The 19332-nt window shown below is 36.1% G+C and overlaps 2 protein-coding genes across 4 annotated transcripts in view; both read left to right on the top strand.

The window, feature by feature from the left end:
* Positions 1-9730, top strand: part of LOC101743158 (division abnormally delayed protein) — a 147905-nt gene extending 138175 nt beyond the window's left edge. For all 3 annotated transcript variants that reach the window (XM_004922946.5, XM_062672696.1, XM_062672695.1), the window contains exons 8-9: positions 3888-4053; positions 4722-9730. In XM_004922946.5, the coding sequence (XP_004923003.1) occupies positions 3888-4053; positions 4722-4870 (315 nt within the window). In that variant the 3' untranslated portion in view covers positions 4871-9730. The remainder of the gene's footprint in view (positions 1-3887; positions 4054-4721) is intronic.
* A 4667-nt stretch (positions 9731-14397) lies between these two features.
* LOC119629558 (uncharacterized) lies at positions 14398-18981 on the top strand. Its single transcript, XM_038015690.1, has one exon. The coding sequence runs from the start codon at positions 14398-14400 to the stop codon at positions 18979-18981; it is 4584 nt and encodes a 1527-aa protein (XP_037871618.1).
* The last annotated feature ends 351 nt before the right edge of the window (positions 18982-19332 follow it).

The raw sequence follows: 19332 nt of genomic DNA, 5'->3' as shown, positions 1-19332 counted from the left end.
CGTCTGTTTTGGGTTGTACATTAATTATTAACTTTGATATCGATTTAATATAGTTGCTTATATAAAATTTCATAATTTATTATGCTTAAAACATACAGAAATAATAATTAAAACGTATTTTATAGGATCTCAAGAAACTCAATGCCCCAAAACTATTATCTATATATATTTAAATTCATTATGGAGCCCTCATCCGAAAAATCGGACACCATTTTTCGGTCGGAATCTATTGATCATGACACTAATCATAAATACCTCTTTAAAATATGTCATCAAAACATATTTAGACATTCTGTTTAGATATTTCGGGAAAAAGGCTACCGACAAAATTTCTTCGGAACTATTTAAATAAAATAGTTTTATTCCGCAGTGAGTAAAATACTATTGTAAATTCGTTAAATATTTAATAATTAAGTGATTTTAGAGAGGAAGTTACAAGGAATGACGTTTTTAATAATAAATAAATGTTCTGTAGGTGTTTTTTTTTTCACGCGGTCCCTTGATATGTTTAAAATTTGAATCACTCTCAAGTGAAAGTGATTCAAATGGTGCGGCGCACCTTCCTTGGGGTGCGCTGCGGTAGTGTGTTACGGACTTTAGAGTCAGCAAAACAATTAAAATAGATTGTAATAGTCTAAGAAAAACACGTACTCAAAATACGATAACATTTAGCATGCTAGAAATGGGCAGATGGCACTGTACTACGCCATATCTGTATGTTTTGCGACAAACAACAACTTTATAAAATCAGTGTAGCAACTTTTAAAAATCATCATATCGTTTACTTGGCAAATTCGAAGGACGAACTTATCTTAGATTTCACCCATCTAAATCATATCATATTTGCACATAACAATATACCTACTTACTTTCCATTAAAGTATAAATTCCACAAATAAATAATACTCAACAATATTTAAAGTAAAATGAGCCAAGAACGTTTATCGATAAAACCTGATAACATTGAAATCTTTTGTACAGCACTAAAACCGCCATGTTTTGTGGCCAGATGACGTCACAGTGGCACGAATTTTTGGTTGACGTTTCATTTCCATAGGTTTCCTATTTCAGTGGTTGAACGTCAAAAACAACTACCGCCAATTCACAAAAACTAGCTTCCGTCCTGAGAAGAACTGGCAAGAAACTCAGCGGACATGTCTTTTTTTTTAATATTACATTTTGTTATGCCTCATGTGTCAAGATGGCTGGTGACATATATATATTTTGATCTACCTATTCGCTGGTAGTTGAGCTCACGATCTCAATCTGAAATAATTTGCTAATACTAGCCCTAGCAAGAGCAGTGCTGCGCAGAATCTACCATCGACGAAATCCGGCGAAGATCCGACGAGAAACTTATATGGACGTGACCATTTAAATTGAGTCTGTCAGAGATAGCAATCTAATGCAAAAAAATATTATAAAACTATACAAACTATACAAACACCCACCTCTATTATTTTTTTAATGAATAATCTTATCTTATATAATATAATTATGTTAAAACATCCGGAATTTACAACAAAGTTATGAATTTTAAATGCACGTTAAGGAATTTATAAAATTATCTTATCTTATACCTTTAAACGAGCAATTCTTGTAAATTAAAAATATATGTCTGAATCTCGGAAACGGCTCAACGATTTTCATAAAATTTAGTATACGGAGGATTTCGGGGGCGATAAATCGATCTAGCTACGATTTATTTTCAGAAAATGTTGTTTTATTCGTGTTTTCAATAATCAACTCTTCCCGGCATCTATTGGCGAATAATAATACTATTTTTCTTAATTCAGGGCAACTAACTGCTTTAAAGACACAACAAGATGGTGTTATCAAAAAAAAAACCGAGCAAAGCTCTGTCATCATCTAGTAGAAATAATAAGATAGGACAGTTATTTTTAAATATGTAACAAAGACTTATAGAACACACGAGTGTTTGCTTTACTTAGTTTAAATATTCATGTAATTCACAGTTCCCATCAGATAAGAGGCGATGCATCATAAAACGAAAGTATAATGCAAAAGATAAGATAAAACCGAAGCTCATGCCTTTAGATATGAAACATTCATTTAACGATGTGTCTCTGATATTAATCTTCCATACAAACCCTAAGTGCTTTTGAACTGGTCTGGTCCTTAACGACGTAAAACCAGTGCTCCTCAAATTGTAGATAGTATCAATTTGATTGATTTTCGGAATTTTCAAATGAACCGTTACGTTAGTTTCATCACTCACATATTGCTGTTTAAGAGAGACGAGTATAGCTCAGCTTTTATGATAAGCGGTTGGGATTACTCCTGAATACCAACAACAGCCTTTATTACTCAGTTACTACGGCTCTGGCCGCTACCAAGGCGCCTACTGTAAACATCTCTTTAGCGTCGCTTAAAATGAGTTACGATATAGCGCCGAGGAGATTTCTAGAACGTGATGTACTCCAAATGAGTCGTGGTATAGTAAAAAAGAAATTGATATAAGTTAGAACAGTTCTTTCAATCGAGGTGACAAAATAGTTTGGGTGCCACTGTCACGGGCTCGGGACGCGTAGTAATGAAAGCTGCTTAGGAAATAAATTGTTTTTGCTTATGCATTCGAGTACCTTAGGATATCTTTAGAAAACTTAAAATTCAAATCGTTCACGTTAGATAGAAACTTTAATATGCGTTTTGCAATGGCATGTTTACGTTAAGAGTTTAGTCAATATCCCCAATACTAAGAGTACATATCGTCGTCGCAAATTTGAAATCTCCTATATGTATAAATGTAGTTTTCGAGAAAATCTAATAAATTTTCATTGCCCAGTTTACAGTTTTGTTGGTGTTAGTGGCTTGTGAGCTACCAATCCTGGTTACATTACAGATCGGAGCTCCTATCGTACCTCATATCTGAGTCGCATTCCTCACGTCAGAGTGTCGTGACCATCTCCTCCCATTATCCTTCTCTGGATGATGTTTCGCTATCTTGCTCTGTTCTCGACGGTATGTATGACATCGTAGACTGTGGTACCCAGAGTGGTCAGAATTCAGTCGGACCAACGCATTGGATTGCGGCCACGAGATCTTTTGCCTGCAATCTTGCAGCTTACTAACAATTTTTCAAGTTTGTCACCGCTTTTTCTGGAAATGTGACTCAAATATCCTCTTGACGCAGATAGTAAAGAGCCTGGTTTGGATATTGAGCTGTCTTAATATGGATGCGTTAGTCCGATATACTATACGGGATTCGTAACATGTTCCTCCAGCACCACGTCTCCAAAGCATCAATGCGGTGGTGATCAGCTGATTTCAGAGTCCACGTCTCAGCACCATAGAGAGGGATTGAGATTTGTTCGTAGAGAAGGAAGGACCACTTCGACACTGAGACATTTAAGAAAAAGTATCCATGTTACCACGTGTTCAATCTAAATTTAACATCCGCATTCGTTGATTTTAATTCAAAATAATTTTAATAGCTCATTTATAATGAATTATTTTTGTTCATGATAACAAAAATAATACGAATCTAAATTTAAAACATTCGGGAATTCTGTTAATCAGTGAGGTTATGTACAGTTTAATAATAATTTTTCAATTTAGCCCTTTTTCCATGAGTTACATTACTCTTTGCAGTATACTGAGTCAGCTTGACGTTTGTCTTGACATGTACTTTTTCCCATGTGTAGCTTGGGCAACTCTGAACTTTTATTAAAAAAAAAAAAAACATTGAAATACAATTTTCACTGTGAGCCATAACATTTTTTTTTATTGCCCTTGTAGGCAGACGAGCATACGGCCCACCTGATGGTGAGTGGTTACCGTCGCCCATGGACTTCAGCAATGCCAGGGGCAGAGCCAGGCCGCTGCCTAACATGAAGACATAATCACGATACTGTATCACTACACAGTTGCTGATCTCACACGCGGGGACCGGGGGGGCGCAAGCTGAGGCTTTCATGCAGGGAGATGAGGCAGGCGAAGAAGGGTCCGGCTCTGGTCGAAGTTATCCCGAAGACGACGGATCTTATGACGCCGAGGGTTCAGGTGAAGAGGGATCTGGCTCCGACGACGATGGTAAGCGGAATTGTTATTATATAATTGTTCGTGATTACAAATCGTCGCTGTCAAACCGAAGTCTGCTATTTTTTTTTATTGCCCTTGTAGGCAATAAAAAAGACGTAGACGAGCAAACGGCTCACCTAATGGTGAGTGGTTACCGTCGCCCATGGCCTTCAGCAATGCCAGGGGAAGAGCCAAGCCGCTGCCTATAATATGCTATGTGCCAAAACTCTATTTTGATTTAACGAGTAAAAACATTTTCGTATTATATAAAATGTTATATGAAAGTAAATTTTTAAGAACTATATCAAAGGAAAGCTATAGATAAATATTAAAGCTATAGACACATAAGTTTTTTTTATATGGTAGATAGGGCTGTGAACTATACGAAAAGGTCAAAAAGTAAAAATCTCAAAAAGTGCACATAGCAGATTTTGGTTTGACAACGACAAAATATTGTCTATTGACTCGATCATCCATTGCAAAAACACCAATCAACGATTTCAACAGCTGTATTTTAATTGTTCTCGCATATTTTAGACAACATTCGTCTTTTTTTATTAATCGCTGTAATTTGGCAAACTACATTGGGCATTTGGATGCGTGGTGTTTCGTTTAGAATAGCACCACGCCGTGTTTTAAAATCGAATTTAATTACATCAAGCGCTTTTCCTTGGAAACAGTGAGCAGAACAATGGCCGGCGAGAATCGAGGAGGCTCCGCTACGTATTCTTCGACTGAACGAACGCAAGCCGCCACTAACACACGACCATTCCTCTCAGTTATATTTGCAACACTGATCTTAGCTGCTTTTGGACAATGCGTTACATAAGACGGGCTAATTTCCCGCTTTCTGAATAGTAATAAGCACAGGCACTAGAATGTATAATGGGAATTAAAATGCTCTGACAACACAAGTACACAAACGCGAGCTCGCTGTTGCCAATTATTAATCTACTAAATAAACTCAATTGGCGCCACGAGGAATCCGCGAGCACACAGCCGGTTCTCAATAGTACGCGCGTACACAACCAAAAAAATATGTACATACTATTTTTGTGAAACAATAATAAATTATCGTTCAAATCAGTCAAGCTACAAACTGTAGCTCACAACACATATTGTTAGTTAACGTTGTCTTGGTGTATGATCTGTGGTTAGCTCAATCAAAGCAAGCTAACCATAGATAATACACATATTTCTTTTGATTCCATAATTTTTCAATTTTATTTATTGAAAGCATTGGCAACACGGTCATCAGCTTAAACTAATTTTACAAAAAAATAGAAAATGAACTAGGACTTACAATAAAAACACAAATAAAAGAAACAAACCAAACCAAGAAATAATTACAAATCATTGAGAACAACAAATTAATTACAAAAGGAATTACAAGAACTTACATTATGAAAAAAATTAACAAGTTTTCTTTCAACAAACAACAAAACATTGATTCCATAATATGACGTCACAGATAATGTAGGTACGTAGCTTGCATTTCGTGAGTTAGGTAAAGTATGTTTTAAGTGATTGTGAGAAGTAGGATATTTCTGATTTCCTTTTACCATGAAACTTGATAAAATTTAATACTAATACTTGCTGCTTTGTTTTAAAAGCAATTATGTATTCAGTTAAATTTTAATGTCAACTGTGAACAGCGTTTGTGTACTTGAATATGTTCAAAGCGTTAGTGTTGTGACACGTAAAGCATATCATTTGTGTGAAGTGTGATCGTGTGTGATTCAGTCTTTCGTGTTACATTTTACTAGAATTTATTCAGTTTGTATTTTAATTTAGCTTCGAAAATTCGTGCAAATTAGTAAAGGCACTCCCCCGAATTTTTGTATTTTTCTGACGTTTCGACTGCATCCCCCTGTTTGGGTGTTTTAATTTTGTCTATGAATTTGAAATATTTTGAAAAAGTGGTTAATCAATACGTCTACAACAAACTTTAATACTGTACACGATACGTGTTATAATTCATCATAGTAAATTTCGAAAATATATTGTTGAATTAATCTAGTGCATATATCAATATGTAATTATAGGGAAAAGATATTAATATAAAAGACAATTAACTCAACGTTGAGTTCTAATTTAGCAATAAAAAAATATGATATTATTCATGAAGACTTTGATTACCTAAAATATAAAATTCTCTATTTTTTTGTTTGTTGGTAACCCTGATGATGTTTGATTGGCAACCGTTGGCTTAAAGGTCTAGTAACCGGGCCATAAAATTACAAAAAAGATAAAATTGGCAACCGTTATTAAAAGCTTGTCACTTGAATGCAAATAAGAGTTACGTGCCAATTGCGATCATGAAACAAAGAAGAAAACAGTTTTGCGAAAGACGCTACTTAGATATGGGTTTTAAAGTTTACATGAATAATAAAAAGACTTACATCGGTGTCACTCACATTTATTCCTTAATGTACTAAATGTGAGAAAAAAATGACTCTTTGACGAGAAGTCCTATTGTTCAACTAGTCCCGAGTTTTTTCTGCGTTGTTGTAAAAAAATGTAGATAATCTTAACACTTAAATGTGAAGAACATATTGTGTTATGCTGGTCTAAAAATATTACCTTTTTAATAAAGAAAATAGTTTTACAGTAATTAAGTTGTGCTAATTATTTAATGTAGGGTCGTCATTAATGATTTTCGAAATCTAAATTTTAAAAGTATATCAGCACTAGGGATGTTTTAAATAAATCGAATGACTTTTGGACCTTCATAACAAATCATATTCGAAATTGGAATTTTAAAATTATAAATATTAGGTATTTGATCTAATGATCTTACGTCTGGAAGGACTTAACTACAAAATACATATTAAATTCTCGTATCCGATGCATTTATCTAGCCGACAGACACTTCAAAGTTTGTAACTTGTATATTGCATATCGATAATATAAGGTAATTTTTTTTTTAAATAAATTATCATATTATTAGATAATCTTTTGAAAATGTAGCAAGAGCTATAACCGTTCTTTTTGTAAACGACAAAGCGATTTCATTGATTTAATACAATAATAATTTACTTACATTATTTATTACTGCTCTGCTATCGGAGAAAGGTTTTATTATTTTAGAGTACTTACTAAATATAACAATATGGATGAAAAGTGGTGGTGGTAGGTGATTTTAATGGTGGTAGGGTGTATTGTGAGCCCGCACGGGCAGATACCACCACCCTGCCTATTCCTGCTGTGAAGCAGTAATGTTTCAGTTTGAAGGGTGGGGCAGCCGTTGTACTGAACTGAGACCTTAGAACTCATGTCTCAAGTCCATGTCTATATTTATATATCTCATTCGAATCATCTGGGCCGTAAGTTATCCCATCTAAGCAATCAATTTAAAAAAGTTTTTTTTTATTGCTTAGATGGATGGACGAGATCACAGCCCACCTGGTGTTAAGTGGTTACTGGAGCCCATACACATCTACAACATAAATGCGCACCCACCTTGAGATATAAGTTCTAAGTTCTCAAGTACAGTTACAACGGCTGCCCCACCCTTCAAACCGAAACGCAACCGAAAGCAGATATATTTTAATATAAATCAATATTTTCACTAAAACAAATTGCTGTGTCACGCTAATAATTCCAACTTTAAGAGTTGTAGTAATAAATTACATTATGGATCTTAGGTTCAATATAGAGTACTTTTATTATTGCAAACAGTTAGATAAGCCTTACTCGGTCGAAGTCTGAATTTGAATAACGAGTATCCTTGAATCCGGATTATTGCTTCGCGGCAGAAAGACAGGGCGGCTGGAAGTATCCACGTTCACTTCGAAAACCCTCCGATTACATTGTCAGTTTTCAATTTAATTTTTTATTCCTTAGCCGCTGAAGGCGCATCTACCTAATTACGTATTTAAAAAAATCAATTTCATCCAGGATCAAACTTAGCTAAACTACGAATTTAATTACCTTCTACTCAGGTGATGTGGTTTCATAAAATGCGTGTTTTTAAATACGCTATTATTGAATTAAATCAATGTTTCTCTCTTAATGTTGTTGGCAAAACTGGCAGTAAATTAAACACGTCAAAATAAAAAAGTATAACGACCATAGGTGTGTTGTACAGATTATGTAAATAATATAAAAAAACCTACAGTAATAGGTGCTTAGCTAGTAAATACGTTGCCATATTGTTATTACGGATATTATTTATAATATGGTTTAAGTTATATTTTTAATCGGATATTGTTTTATGTGATAAAAACGATGATATTTAATTGAATATTTTTTCCCGCAAAATTGTTTTGTTTTTATGATTCTATGATTTTATTGTGTCAATTTCAAAACAATACTACTGAATTACTCGCTAAATAATAATAAACTTGCTTTTAAAGTGATACTGTCAATATTTTGGCAGATTCGTGGTTTGAAAACATTTCCAAATGGTAATGAAAGCGTAATATTTTCGTTTCTTCTAAAATGTTACGTGATTTATGTGATTCTAGTATATGGTACTATGTGGTAGTTTAATAGAATTACATAAATCACGTAACATTTGCAATAGTTTGAAATCACCAATATTAAGCGTTGCAAGCACGGGATGAAACAACAAAAAATTGACTGATAGTTTTAGAAAACCCAATAAAAATTCCAAATTAAAAAATCGTATGACAATCTTTTACAGAAATTATTTAGAATAAATTTAAGTTAAACTGTTTATATTTGGAACGATTAAAAAGTAATAAATTCAGATTTCTTACACCCGAAACTAAAGTTGCTAATTCCTTAACTAATTCTGAATTTTATTTTAACTATATCCCTAAAGGGCAACATACTACTTTAGGTATCTATAATTTTTTTTAAATATAGATTACATTATCCTTTTTAAAATTAATCATTGTAATCAATTTACTCATTTATCCGCATCACTACATATAAAATGCAATAAATATACAACGGGCCTACTTTAAAATGGAGCCTAATTGAAATCAGAATTTTTGAAATTTACAGGGTTCAAGGGAACTGTTCCGAAAACGAAAATTCTCTTACAATAGTTCTGGTAATTTCTAGTACGATAACGTACGTACTTAAGCAACCTGTTTGACAAAATTTAAAAGTAATAAAACGTAAAATAGTTATATTTAGCTATTAAATAAATTCTGTTTTTTCTTTAGGTTATACATCACGTATTCCCTTTCCGCTTTCGGAAACGGTTACCTTACACCCTGTATTCTTACTACAATAAAAAAAAACGTAGCTACAGAAATTATAGCAAAAATTCGCTTTAAAATTTAGGAAGAAATAAACTTAAAAAAAATTACGGCCGCCATTTAATGGCGCGTTGTGAATCGTTTTTTTTTTTGTAAATGAATTGTAGTTGTAGTATATAGAATTCAGCTCGTTGTAGTGTGAGGACCAGATAAGGAATGCGAGATATTTTGACGTTAAGCGATATGTAATTTATAATAAATAGAAACTCCTTTCTAAACTAAAGTTTAAGACCTGTACACAATGAATTTTTTTTTTAATTTGAAATATCGAATCTTTTCTTGATTTAAAAATAAAGTTTTAATAATATACCTACAAGTTTTGAAATACCCTTAACGCAAAATATCTTATTGTAAAATGTAAATATTGTTGGAGAGGTAGTGTGTGTATGATAATTGCTGTTATATATCTGAATATTATAAATTGAATAAATAAAAATTATGAATGTACTACAAAACCTTTATGTTTTTCAATTCTATTGCCTAATTTTTAATGTGACCGAAATTGATTCGGCCACTGAAGAATCCCGGAATATCCTTAGTACTTTCCGACAAACGCGGCCTGGATTCTAGTCACCGTCATATGTAAGGGGAAAAACTTCGATTGCTTCTTTATAATTGCCGGCTATATAAAAGAAAGGTGATTTGTTATCGCTGTAGAGCAGTTATTGGGCTCCAACTTTGTGAACAGGGAATTGTACATCTATGTATATATATCCACGCGGATCGTGGTCGAAGTCACAATTGTATTCTGGTAACTGAAGTCCTAGATTAAAGAGTTCCGATTTCGATTTCCGATCCAATAAATCGGAACGTATGACTGCCGGTGACATACTGTGTCGGCAGAAAAGAGATTATCAACCCGTACAACCCCACAATGGAAGTTCTTAATTCGTACATTCGAACTTGATGTTTAAAAAAAAGCGCATCACTAAATACGGGCATCGGATCGCACGTAAAAGTGTCTAAGCGCAAAAGTTGATTATTTTTGTATTTAGAATTCTGTTAACATAGATAATTAAATTGAACATCATTACACCTTTAAATGATTTTAATAATAAACGACATGCTTTTTTTTTCTTAGAGAGAGAAGTAATAAGCTCGAATTCTCTCATCTGTATTAACAGAACAGCTACCGGGAAAAGTGAAACATAAATAATACGACATGTCACAATAAGAAGCAGAAAATACGATAAACTATTGCATGCATAAGAAAACGCATTCGCATGGTTGCAACAAGCGAGCGTCCCCGTTTCTGTATATTTTATTCAAACAACGCCATTCCCTGAGTACCTACTTACTCGTCGTAATAACAGACCTGAATGCTAAACGGACTTTGTAATACTATTACCTATGTTCTTGTGAAAATCAAAGGCCTAATTATTATGATCGGGGAATTTAATAATAACAAAAAGTAAAAGTACTTTTACGGTTTATTGTTGTCATTACATTATTAATGATGTTCGAATACTTTACACTTTACAGTTTTTGTGGTCACTAAAATTGTTATCTGTCGACAATTAAACGCATTATGCTATCTACCGTTTAATTATAAAAACATTTGTACGACATATACGATGTAATGACAATAATAAACGCGTTATATTAAATAATAAAATAAGTTTTATTTATGACTAGCTTTTACCCGCGACTCCGTCCGCGTGGAATAGTTACTCTGACATAACGCTACATTTTTTTACCTACCACTTCATTTACGTAGAAAGTTAAAATATTTTTGAATTATCGATTTATAAGAAGCTATTTAAACCCCTATTTTGAAATATTATTTATTGGTGCTCCACTTGTATTGGTCTTGCATTGATGTTATACCTAGTCAGGTCATAAATTCTGTCACATGTTTAATGTAAAATAATTGAAACAAGTTTATTCATTATGTAACCATTCATATACCAAAATGAACTTAACAAAACATAGATTCTTATGACACTAAAGTTTATTCAAAATGACCTCCGTGATTTTGAATACAGGCCTTCAATCTGCGCGGCCAGTCAGTCGTCTATCGCAGCACGAACGAGGTCCATGTCAATATCGGCGGCTGCCTTAATCAAGGATGTCTTGAGTGACTCCAAATTGGGATGAGGCTTTGAGCACGCCTTTTCCTCCAAGTGTTGCCATATTTTGTAATCTAACGGATTCAAATCTGGACTAGAGGAGGGCCAGTCTTCGTGCCGGATGAAGTCGATTTCACGCGCCGCCAGCCAGTCTTGTGTGCTCTTCGCTCTATGAGCTGGCGCCGTATCTTGTTGGAATACCCAGTGCCTGTTATTGAACATGGTATGAGAAACAGGTTCCACAAGGTTCGTCAGGACTGTATTTTGATACACAACTGCATTCGTTTTTATACCTTTCTCACAAAAATGTATCTCTGTTAAGCCCCAATAAGAAACTCCCAACCATACCATGAGCGAGGATGGAAAATGACCTCGTTGGACACGCGGAATACGGTTGCTCGCTTCTTCACTACTGTGTGCGTACACCTTATCATATTGTTTGTTGTAGCTCTCTTCTACGGTAAAAATTTTTTCATCCGAAAAAAGAATTTCCCGATATTTTTTTCCCGCGTACCGCTTCAACAAAGCGCGGCATCTCTTCAGTCTCAGGTCCATTAGACGAGCATTCAAACGATGTCCTGTTTTTCTTCGATATGCCCGAAGTCCTAAGTCTTCATTTAACACCCTTTTCACCGTGGTTCTGCTTAACCCCATCTGAAGGGCCAACAGTTTCTGCTTACGTTTGGGATTTTTTTGAATTCGCGCCTTCACAGCTTTTATCACTGCTGGAGTCCTAACAGACCGAGGGCGACCACTTCTTGACCTGTCATCTACACTAGAGTCTTCATTGTATCGTTTGATGGTACGATAAACGAATCTTTTGGTTATATTCAAAATTTTCAGTATGTTAAAAATTTGAATTGGCGCGTAACCGCAACGATGCAACGCAATAACTGCAACACGGTCTTCTTTAAGCGTCCACTCCATATTTAAAAATGAGTAAAATTCTAAAAGTATACATTTTTATTTTCATGAACAATTCGAAATTCGAATTCAATAAACTTTTTTGTGGCCAGCATTCTAAAAGAAAAGTTTTTACTGTGTGACAATACTTATGACCTGACTAGGTATAACCTATATCCTTCCTCAATAAATAGTCTATCTAATACTGAAATAATTTTTCAAATCGGTCCAGTAACGAGAACGATAAAGAAGAAAAAGGTATATCCAGAGTTAGGTGTATAGGTGTAGATGTATAAAATCCTCGAACTATACAGGGGAACTATATCTAGTACAGCGCATATACCAAACCGCCCAACTTTCTGGTTAAAAGCCACCCAAGCGCTTTTCACATAAGCGATTTTCAATACATTCCCCAGATTCGGTTACGTTTGCGACGAGAAAATCGAATCAAATAACGGATAATATAAGTCAGCTCGTATCGGGCGACTATTTCACGGGCCATTTATGCGACTGGATCGACTACCAATCTATTCAATTGCTCGTGTGACTCGGACGAAAGATCTCAGTGGTGCTAACATTACTACTGCAGCAACATTGTTTACCGTCGTCATACAAAGCGGGCCAGCAATGTAATTAAAACTTCTTTTTTTTTGGTATATTATATCCAACGTTTCGGATTACTTTACAGTTTTCGTGGTCGACTTCTTCCGTGAACACGACACGACACAATAAAAGCGCCAGATCAAACCGCGACTAATTGACTCGGTGGTGCAGTAATTAGCACGCCTATCTGCTGCTCCGAGGGTCGTGGCTTCGATTCCCACATCGGGCAAGCATTCGAGTGAGGAATAGGTTGTTTTGCTCTTGATCCGGGGGTTTCTTTATAAGTATGTTTGTCAGTCTCTGGTACCCGGTACTCTGGTATAGTACAGGAAATCCTAAATTGGGGTCTGTGTGTGTGCGTGATTTATTCCCAGTTATTTATTTATTTAGCTTTAAATAATAAGTATGCCTACGGGTCGCGAAAACCAACAACAATTTAATCGATAAGCAACGTAACAATTTAATTTAAATGAAATAAATATATTATAAAACATGAAACGGATTCGATACACAAGTCACTCACTTACAACAAAGAATAAAATATTAATAACCTAATGTAGGTAGTTAATTCGCGAAAGCTTAAGAAAATATTCAAATATAATTCTGTTATAAAGACCATGATATTTAATGAAATAAATTAAATCTATTTGAAAAATGTGAATATCCACGAAATATAAAGAATATGTTTTAAAAGGGATTTTGAATCACCCCATGTGCTCAATCCTGTGGTTAGTATATCGAAGAGAGATGCCAGAAATACCGAAGACATATTGCACCATGGACATAGCAAATTAGATTTTAACTCAAAGCTTTTGCCGTTGTGGTTAGTACAATATTTTAGGAATATATTGTGATTAGTAATGACATTAACAACCTACCTGGAGAATATAAAATTATTGTGGTAATACTACTAAGCGTCCTAACAATTCTCTGATGTTGTGATTGATAATGACAGTGATTGATAAATAAAGAAGACATTCTCTAATAGGGAAATGTGGAACAATATATTTTTTTATCAAAGTATTGGTTTCGAATTGTTTTGATTTATTTATTAAGTTGACGAAATATGTTTTAAATATGGTTTCGTAACTACAGAAATTGTAATGAATTTTTGTTTTCGTTCAAACTCTTTTATTACCAACACGATTTTTATTACCTATATTATCCATACTAATATTATAAATGCGAAAGTAACTCTGTCTGTCTGTCTGTCTGTTCCTCTTTCACGCCTAAACGGCTGAACGGATTTTGATGAAATTTGGTATGGTGATAGATGATAACCTAGAAATGGTCATAGGCTATAAATAATCACGCCATCGTTCTTAGGGGGTAGGCAGTAGGCAGATAACTAAATTGAGTTAGTGATTTTTAGTCGTTTTTGTTGGGACTTTTGCTCTTTCACGTATAAAAGGCTGAACAGATCTTGATGAAATTTAGTAAGGTAATATATGGTTACCTAAAAACGGATATAAGATCAAAATGATCACGTCATAGTACTTAGGGGGTAGGAAGTAGGCAGAAAACTGAATTGAGTTAGTGATTTTTTTATGGTTTTTGGTCAGGCCCTAGATGCTGAACGCCACGCATCTCAAAGAGCCTCTGAGACGTTTACGCAGACTGAGACCCGTCAGGCCCTGGATGCTGAACGCCACGCATCTCAAAGGGCCTCTGAGACCTATACGCAGACTCAAGCCCGACAAACCTTAGATGCTGAGCGCCACGCATTTCAAAGGGCCTCTGAGACGTTTACGCAGACTCAGGCCCGTCAGACCCTGGATGCTGAACGCCACGCATCTCAAAGAGCTGCTGAGACAGTGGAACAGACTCAGACACGTCGAGTTTTAGATGCCGAACGTCACGCGCAATTGATTGCGGCAGAGACTGACGAAGATTCACAAAGACGACGTCTTTTAAATGCTGAACGGCAGGCAGAAAGAAGACGTACGTTTTCAATGAGTACGTGGGAGGCATTTAATGGTGCCGCTTTTGAGTATGACCCTTTGATCGACTATGTTAATCACCGATTGGTTATCATTGGGAGAATGGATAAAAAATGCAGATATTGTGAAGCACTGAAATGGAAAGAAGAAACTCCAGGTATGTGCTGTTCTGGTGGAAAGGTTAAAATTCCATTACTTGGCGAGCCAGAGGAACCTCTTAAATCTTTACTTTTATACGACAGTAACGAATCGCGCCGGTTTTTAAGCAGGATTAGAAAGTATAATTCTTGCTTTCAGATGACGTCATTTGGTGTAGATAAGGAGGTCGTAATGCCTGGATTTTCACCTACTTTTACCGTCCAAGGACAGGTGTATCACAGGATTGGTTCCTTACTTCCCGCAAATAATGAACAACCAAAGTTTTTGCAACTTTATTTCATGGGCGATGAAAAAAACGAAGCTGATCGCAGGTGTCAAAATATACAAGGAATCGAAAGGGATACTGTTTTAAAAATCCAGAGAATGTTGCATGAACATAATCGCCTTATCAATACTTTCAAAACAGCACTAGAAAGAATGCCGGGAGAGGATTATAGGTTGGTGATGCACCCCGATCGCACACCAAGTGGGGAACATGAAAGGCGGTATAATGCACCGTTAATAAATGAAGTCGCAGCCTTGGTTACAGGCGAACAGTTTGCTTTCCGTGATATAGTTTTACAGGCCCGAGATGACACATTAACCAGGGTGCCTGATACTCATAAATTTTATGATGCGTTGCAATATCCGATCATATTTAGTAAGGGACAAGAGGGGTACCACTTTCAAGTTCCTCAAATTAATCCTGTAACAGGTCTTCCCTTGCATAACAAAAAGGTTTCATGCATGGATTTTTATGCCTACAACATGATGATACGAGAAAACAACTTTAACATTGTACAAAGATGCAAGCAACTGGCCAATCAGTTTTACGTTGACATGTACGTTAAAGTTGAAAGCGAGAGGTTACGGTACATATCATTAAATCAAACTAAACTAAGAGCAGAGAATTACATCCATCTTCAAGACGCTGTGGCAAATGACGCTAATTTAAATCCAAATAACTTAGGTCGTATGGTCATTTTACCATCTTCATTTGTAAATAGCCCGCGGTACTTACACGAATATACTCAGGACGCGTTTGTTTATGTGCGTACACATGGTCGCCCTGACTTATTCGTCACCTTTACTTGCAAACCAGCCTGGCCCGAAATAGTCAATCAGTTGATGCCGGGGCAAAGCGCAATAGATAGACATGATGTAGTCGCAAGAGTTTTTAGACTAAAAGTTAAAAAACTAATGGATGTGATTAATAAAGGCCGAGTGTTCAGAGAAGCGCGCTGCTTTATGTACTCTGTCGAATGGCAGAAACGTGGACTGCCACATGTCCATATATTATTGTGGTTAAAAGATAAGTTACGACCCGATCAAATAGATAACATAATCAGCGCTGAAATACCGGATCCTAACATTGACAAGACTCTCCATGACATTATTGTAAAAAATATGATTCACGGTCCATGCGGACCCGAAAATCCACAGTGCCACTGCATGAAAGACGGAAAATGCACAAAAAAATTTCCTCGCAAGTTAGTGAAAGAGACCGTTCACAACAACCACGGATACCCGCAGTATCGTAGAAGAGCGCCAGCAGACGGAGGTCGAACAGCAACCGTGAAGCTCCGAAATGGTAGCTACGTTACGGTTGATAATAGTTGGGTAGTCCCCTATTCACCAATTTTATCAAAAATGTTTAACGCCCACATAAATGTTGAGGCATGCAGTTCAGTACGCGCCATCAAATATATTTGCAAATATATAAACAAGGGTAGTGATCAAGCTATTTTCAATTTTAGAAATACTGATCTTGCGAATCCCGTAGATGAGGTACAAACTTATCAGTCTGGTCGGTATGTCAGCAGCAACGAAGCCGTGTGGCGTCTGTTAGCATTTCCGTTGCACGAAAGGCATCCCACCGTGACACATCTCAGCGTGCATTTAGAAAATGGTGAACGCGTTTATTTTAATGAACACAATTTCCACGAACGAATAACTACTCCGCCAAAAACCACACTCACTGCTTTTTTTGATCTTTGTATCAGAGATGAGTTTGCAAAAACTCTTCTTTATGTCGAGGTGCCGAGGTATTATACTTGGGATGCAAGTAGGAAAACTTGGAAAAGCCGCATTCAAGGTACTTCAGTTCACGATTGGCCTGGCGTCAAATCTGGAGATGCTTTAGGACGAGTTTATACAGTTCATGTTAGTAACATGGAATGTTTTTGTCTACGCATGCTTTTACACCATGTGCGCGGACCTACCTCTTTCAATGATCTAAAAAAATACAACACACAAGATTATCCTACATTTCGAGAGGCATGTGAGGCAAGAGGATTACTGGAGAATGACAACCATTGGGATGTGACACTGGAAGAAGCTGCTCAATGTAGATCAGCAGGCAAGATGAGAGAGCTATTTGCTGTATTAGTAGCGACATGTGGTCTTTCAAATCCTCAACAATTGTGGGATAAATACAAAAATGATATGACCGACGATATATTGCACAGATTACAAGAGCAAAATCCCAATGTCACGTACAGTGATTTAATTTACAATGAGGGTCTGACAAAAATTGAAGACCAGGTTAAAACAATTTCTAGAAAGGATTTATCAGATTATGGAATGATCAGACCACAGAGAACCGAGGAAATCAGTAGCGATTTAATACGGGAACTAGATTACGATACTGCTTCCTTACAACAACAATTGACAGAGTCTGTTCCACGTTTGATCCCAGAACAAAGGTTAGTATTTGACAATGTTTTCAAAAAAATCGAAGATGGCGAAGGTGGTTTGTTATTTTTGGATGCTCCCGGAGGCACGGGAAAAACCTTTCTTTTAAACTTGCTTTTAGCGCAAATCCGAAAAGATAAAGGAATTGCTGTAGTAGTTGCCTCTTCCGGAATAGCCGCCACTCTGCTCAATGGTGGTCGAACGGCACATTCGGTGCTTAAACTGCCATTAAACTTAGCCCATGAAGAAATGCCAGTCTGTAATATAAGTAAAAACAGCGAGCGTGGACGTATGTTGCAGCAATGTAAATTATTAGTTTGGGATGAGTGTACTATGTCCCATAAAAGAGCAATTGAAGCTCTAGATCGGCCTTTGAAAGACATCAAGAGTAATCCAAATATCATGGGGGGGATGGTGGTACTTTTAGCGGGCGATTTTAGACAGACTTTGCCGGTTATCACTAAAGGCACCCCTGCAGATGAAATAAATGCGTGTTTAAAAGCGTCAACGTTATGGGTGCACGTAAAAACGTTTAGTCTGTCTACAAATATGAGAGTGCAACTACACAATGATGTACAATCTGGACAATATGCTGCTGCTCTTCTTAAAATTGGAGAAGATCGTATGGCAAAGGATGGTAATGGCATGATTACATTGGATCGTGAATTCTGCAATGTTGTGCATAATCCAGATGATCTAAATAACTTCGTCTATAGCGAACTGCTAACTAATATGAGGAATAGAGACTGGTTATGTGAAAGAGCAATTTTAGCGCCGACGAATGAAATGGTGGGACAGATAAACGAGCAAATTATGTCACGCGTGGAAGGTGATATTGTTGAGTTTCTCTCTGTAGACACTGTAATGGATACTGAACAAGTAACATCATACCCTGTAGAATTTCTTAATTCTTTAGAACTGTCGGGAGTACCTTCACACAAACTGAGGCTGAAAGTAGGCGTTCCTGTCCTTTTAATGCGGAATTTAGATGCACCAAGACTGTGTAATGGCACACGGTTGCAAGGGACACACCTCGGTCGCAATATTGTAAAAGCAATCATTATGACTGGAATGGCAAAAGGAGAGAACGTTTTAATCCCCCGTATACCCATAATTCCGACAGATTTGCCATTCCAGTTTAAGAGATTACAGTTTCCGCTGAAAATCGCATTCGCTATGACGATAAATAAAGCTCAGGGGCAAACATTAAAAGTAGCCGGCATTAATTTAGAAAAGAGTTGTTTTTCTCACGGACAATTATACGTGGCTTGCTCACGTGTTTCAAGTCCACAGAATCTCCATGTGTTGGCCAGAGAGGGAAAAACAAAGAACATAGTTTACAAAAATGTACTACAGTAATAAGGCCTCTTATTTTTAGCTTCCTACATTATTATACTACTTACATTAAGTTAGTACTTCCTACGCAGACGATGTTACGGATGTAACACTGTCTAACATCGGGGGTTGGCAGGTAGGTAGTTAGTAGTATTTTAAACCGATTTACATTATTTACTTTTTATATTTACTAAGGAAACATTCGGAGCTATCCATTATGTAGCTTAGGTTGCTTTTGAACAAATTTTGATGTGAAGTTGAGGACTGGAACACGATAGTGGGACATTGTTGCAGGGGGACTTATAGCCGGGAGAAAACAAAAAAACTTATGCGGACGAAGTCGCGGGTAAAAGCTAGTTATAAAATATATCTTTC

This window comes from Bombyx mori, chromosome 15 (genome assembly GCF_030269925.1).
Source record: "Bombyx mori chromosome 15, ASM3026992v2".
Classification (NCBI taxonomy): Eukaryota; Metazoa; Arthropoda; class Insecta; order Lepidoptera; family Bombycidae; genus Bombyx; species Bombyx mori.
This window is presented reverse-complemented; position numbering and strand designations above follow the sequence as displayed.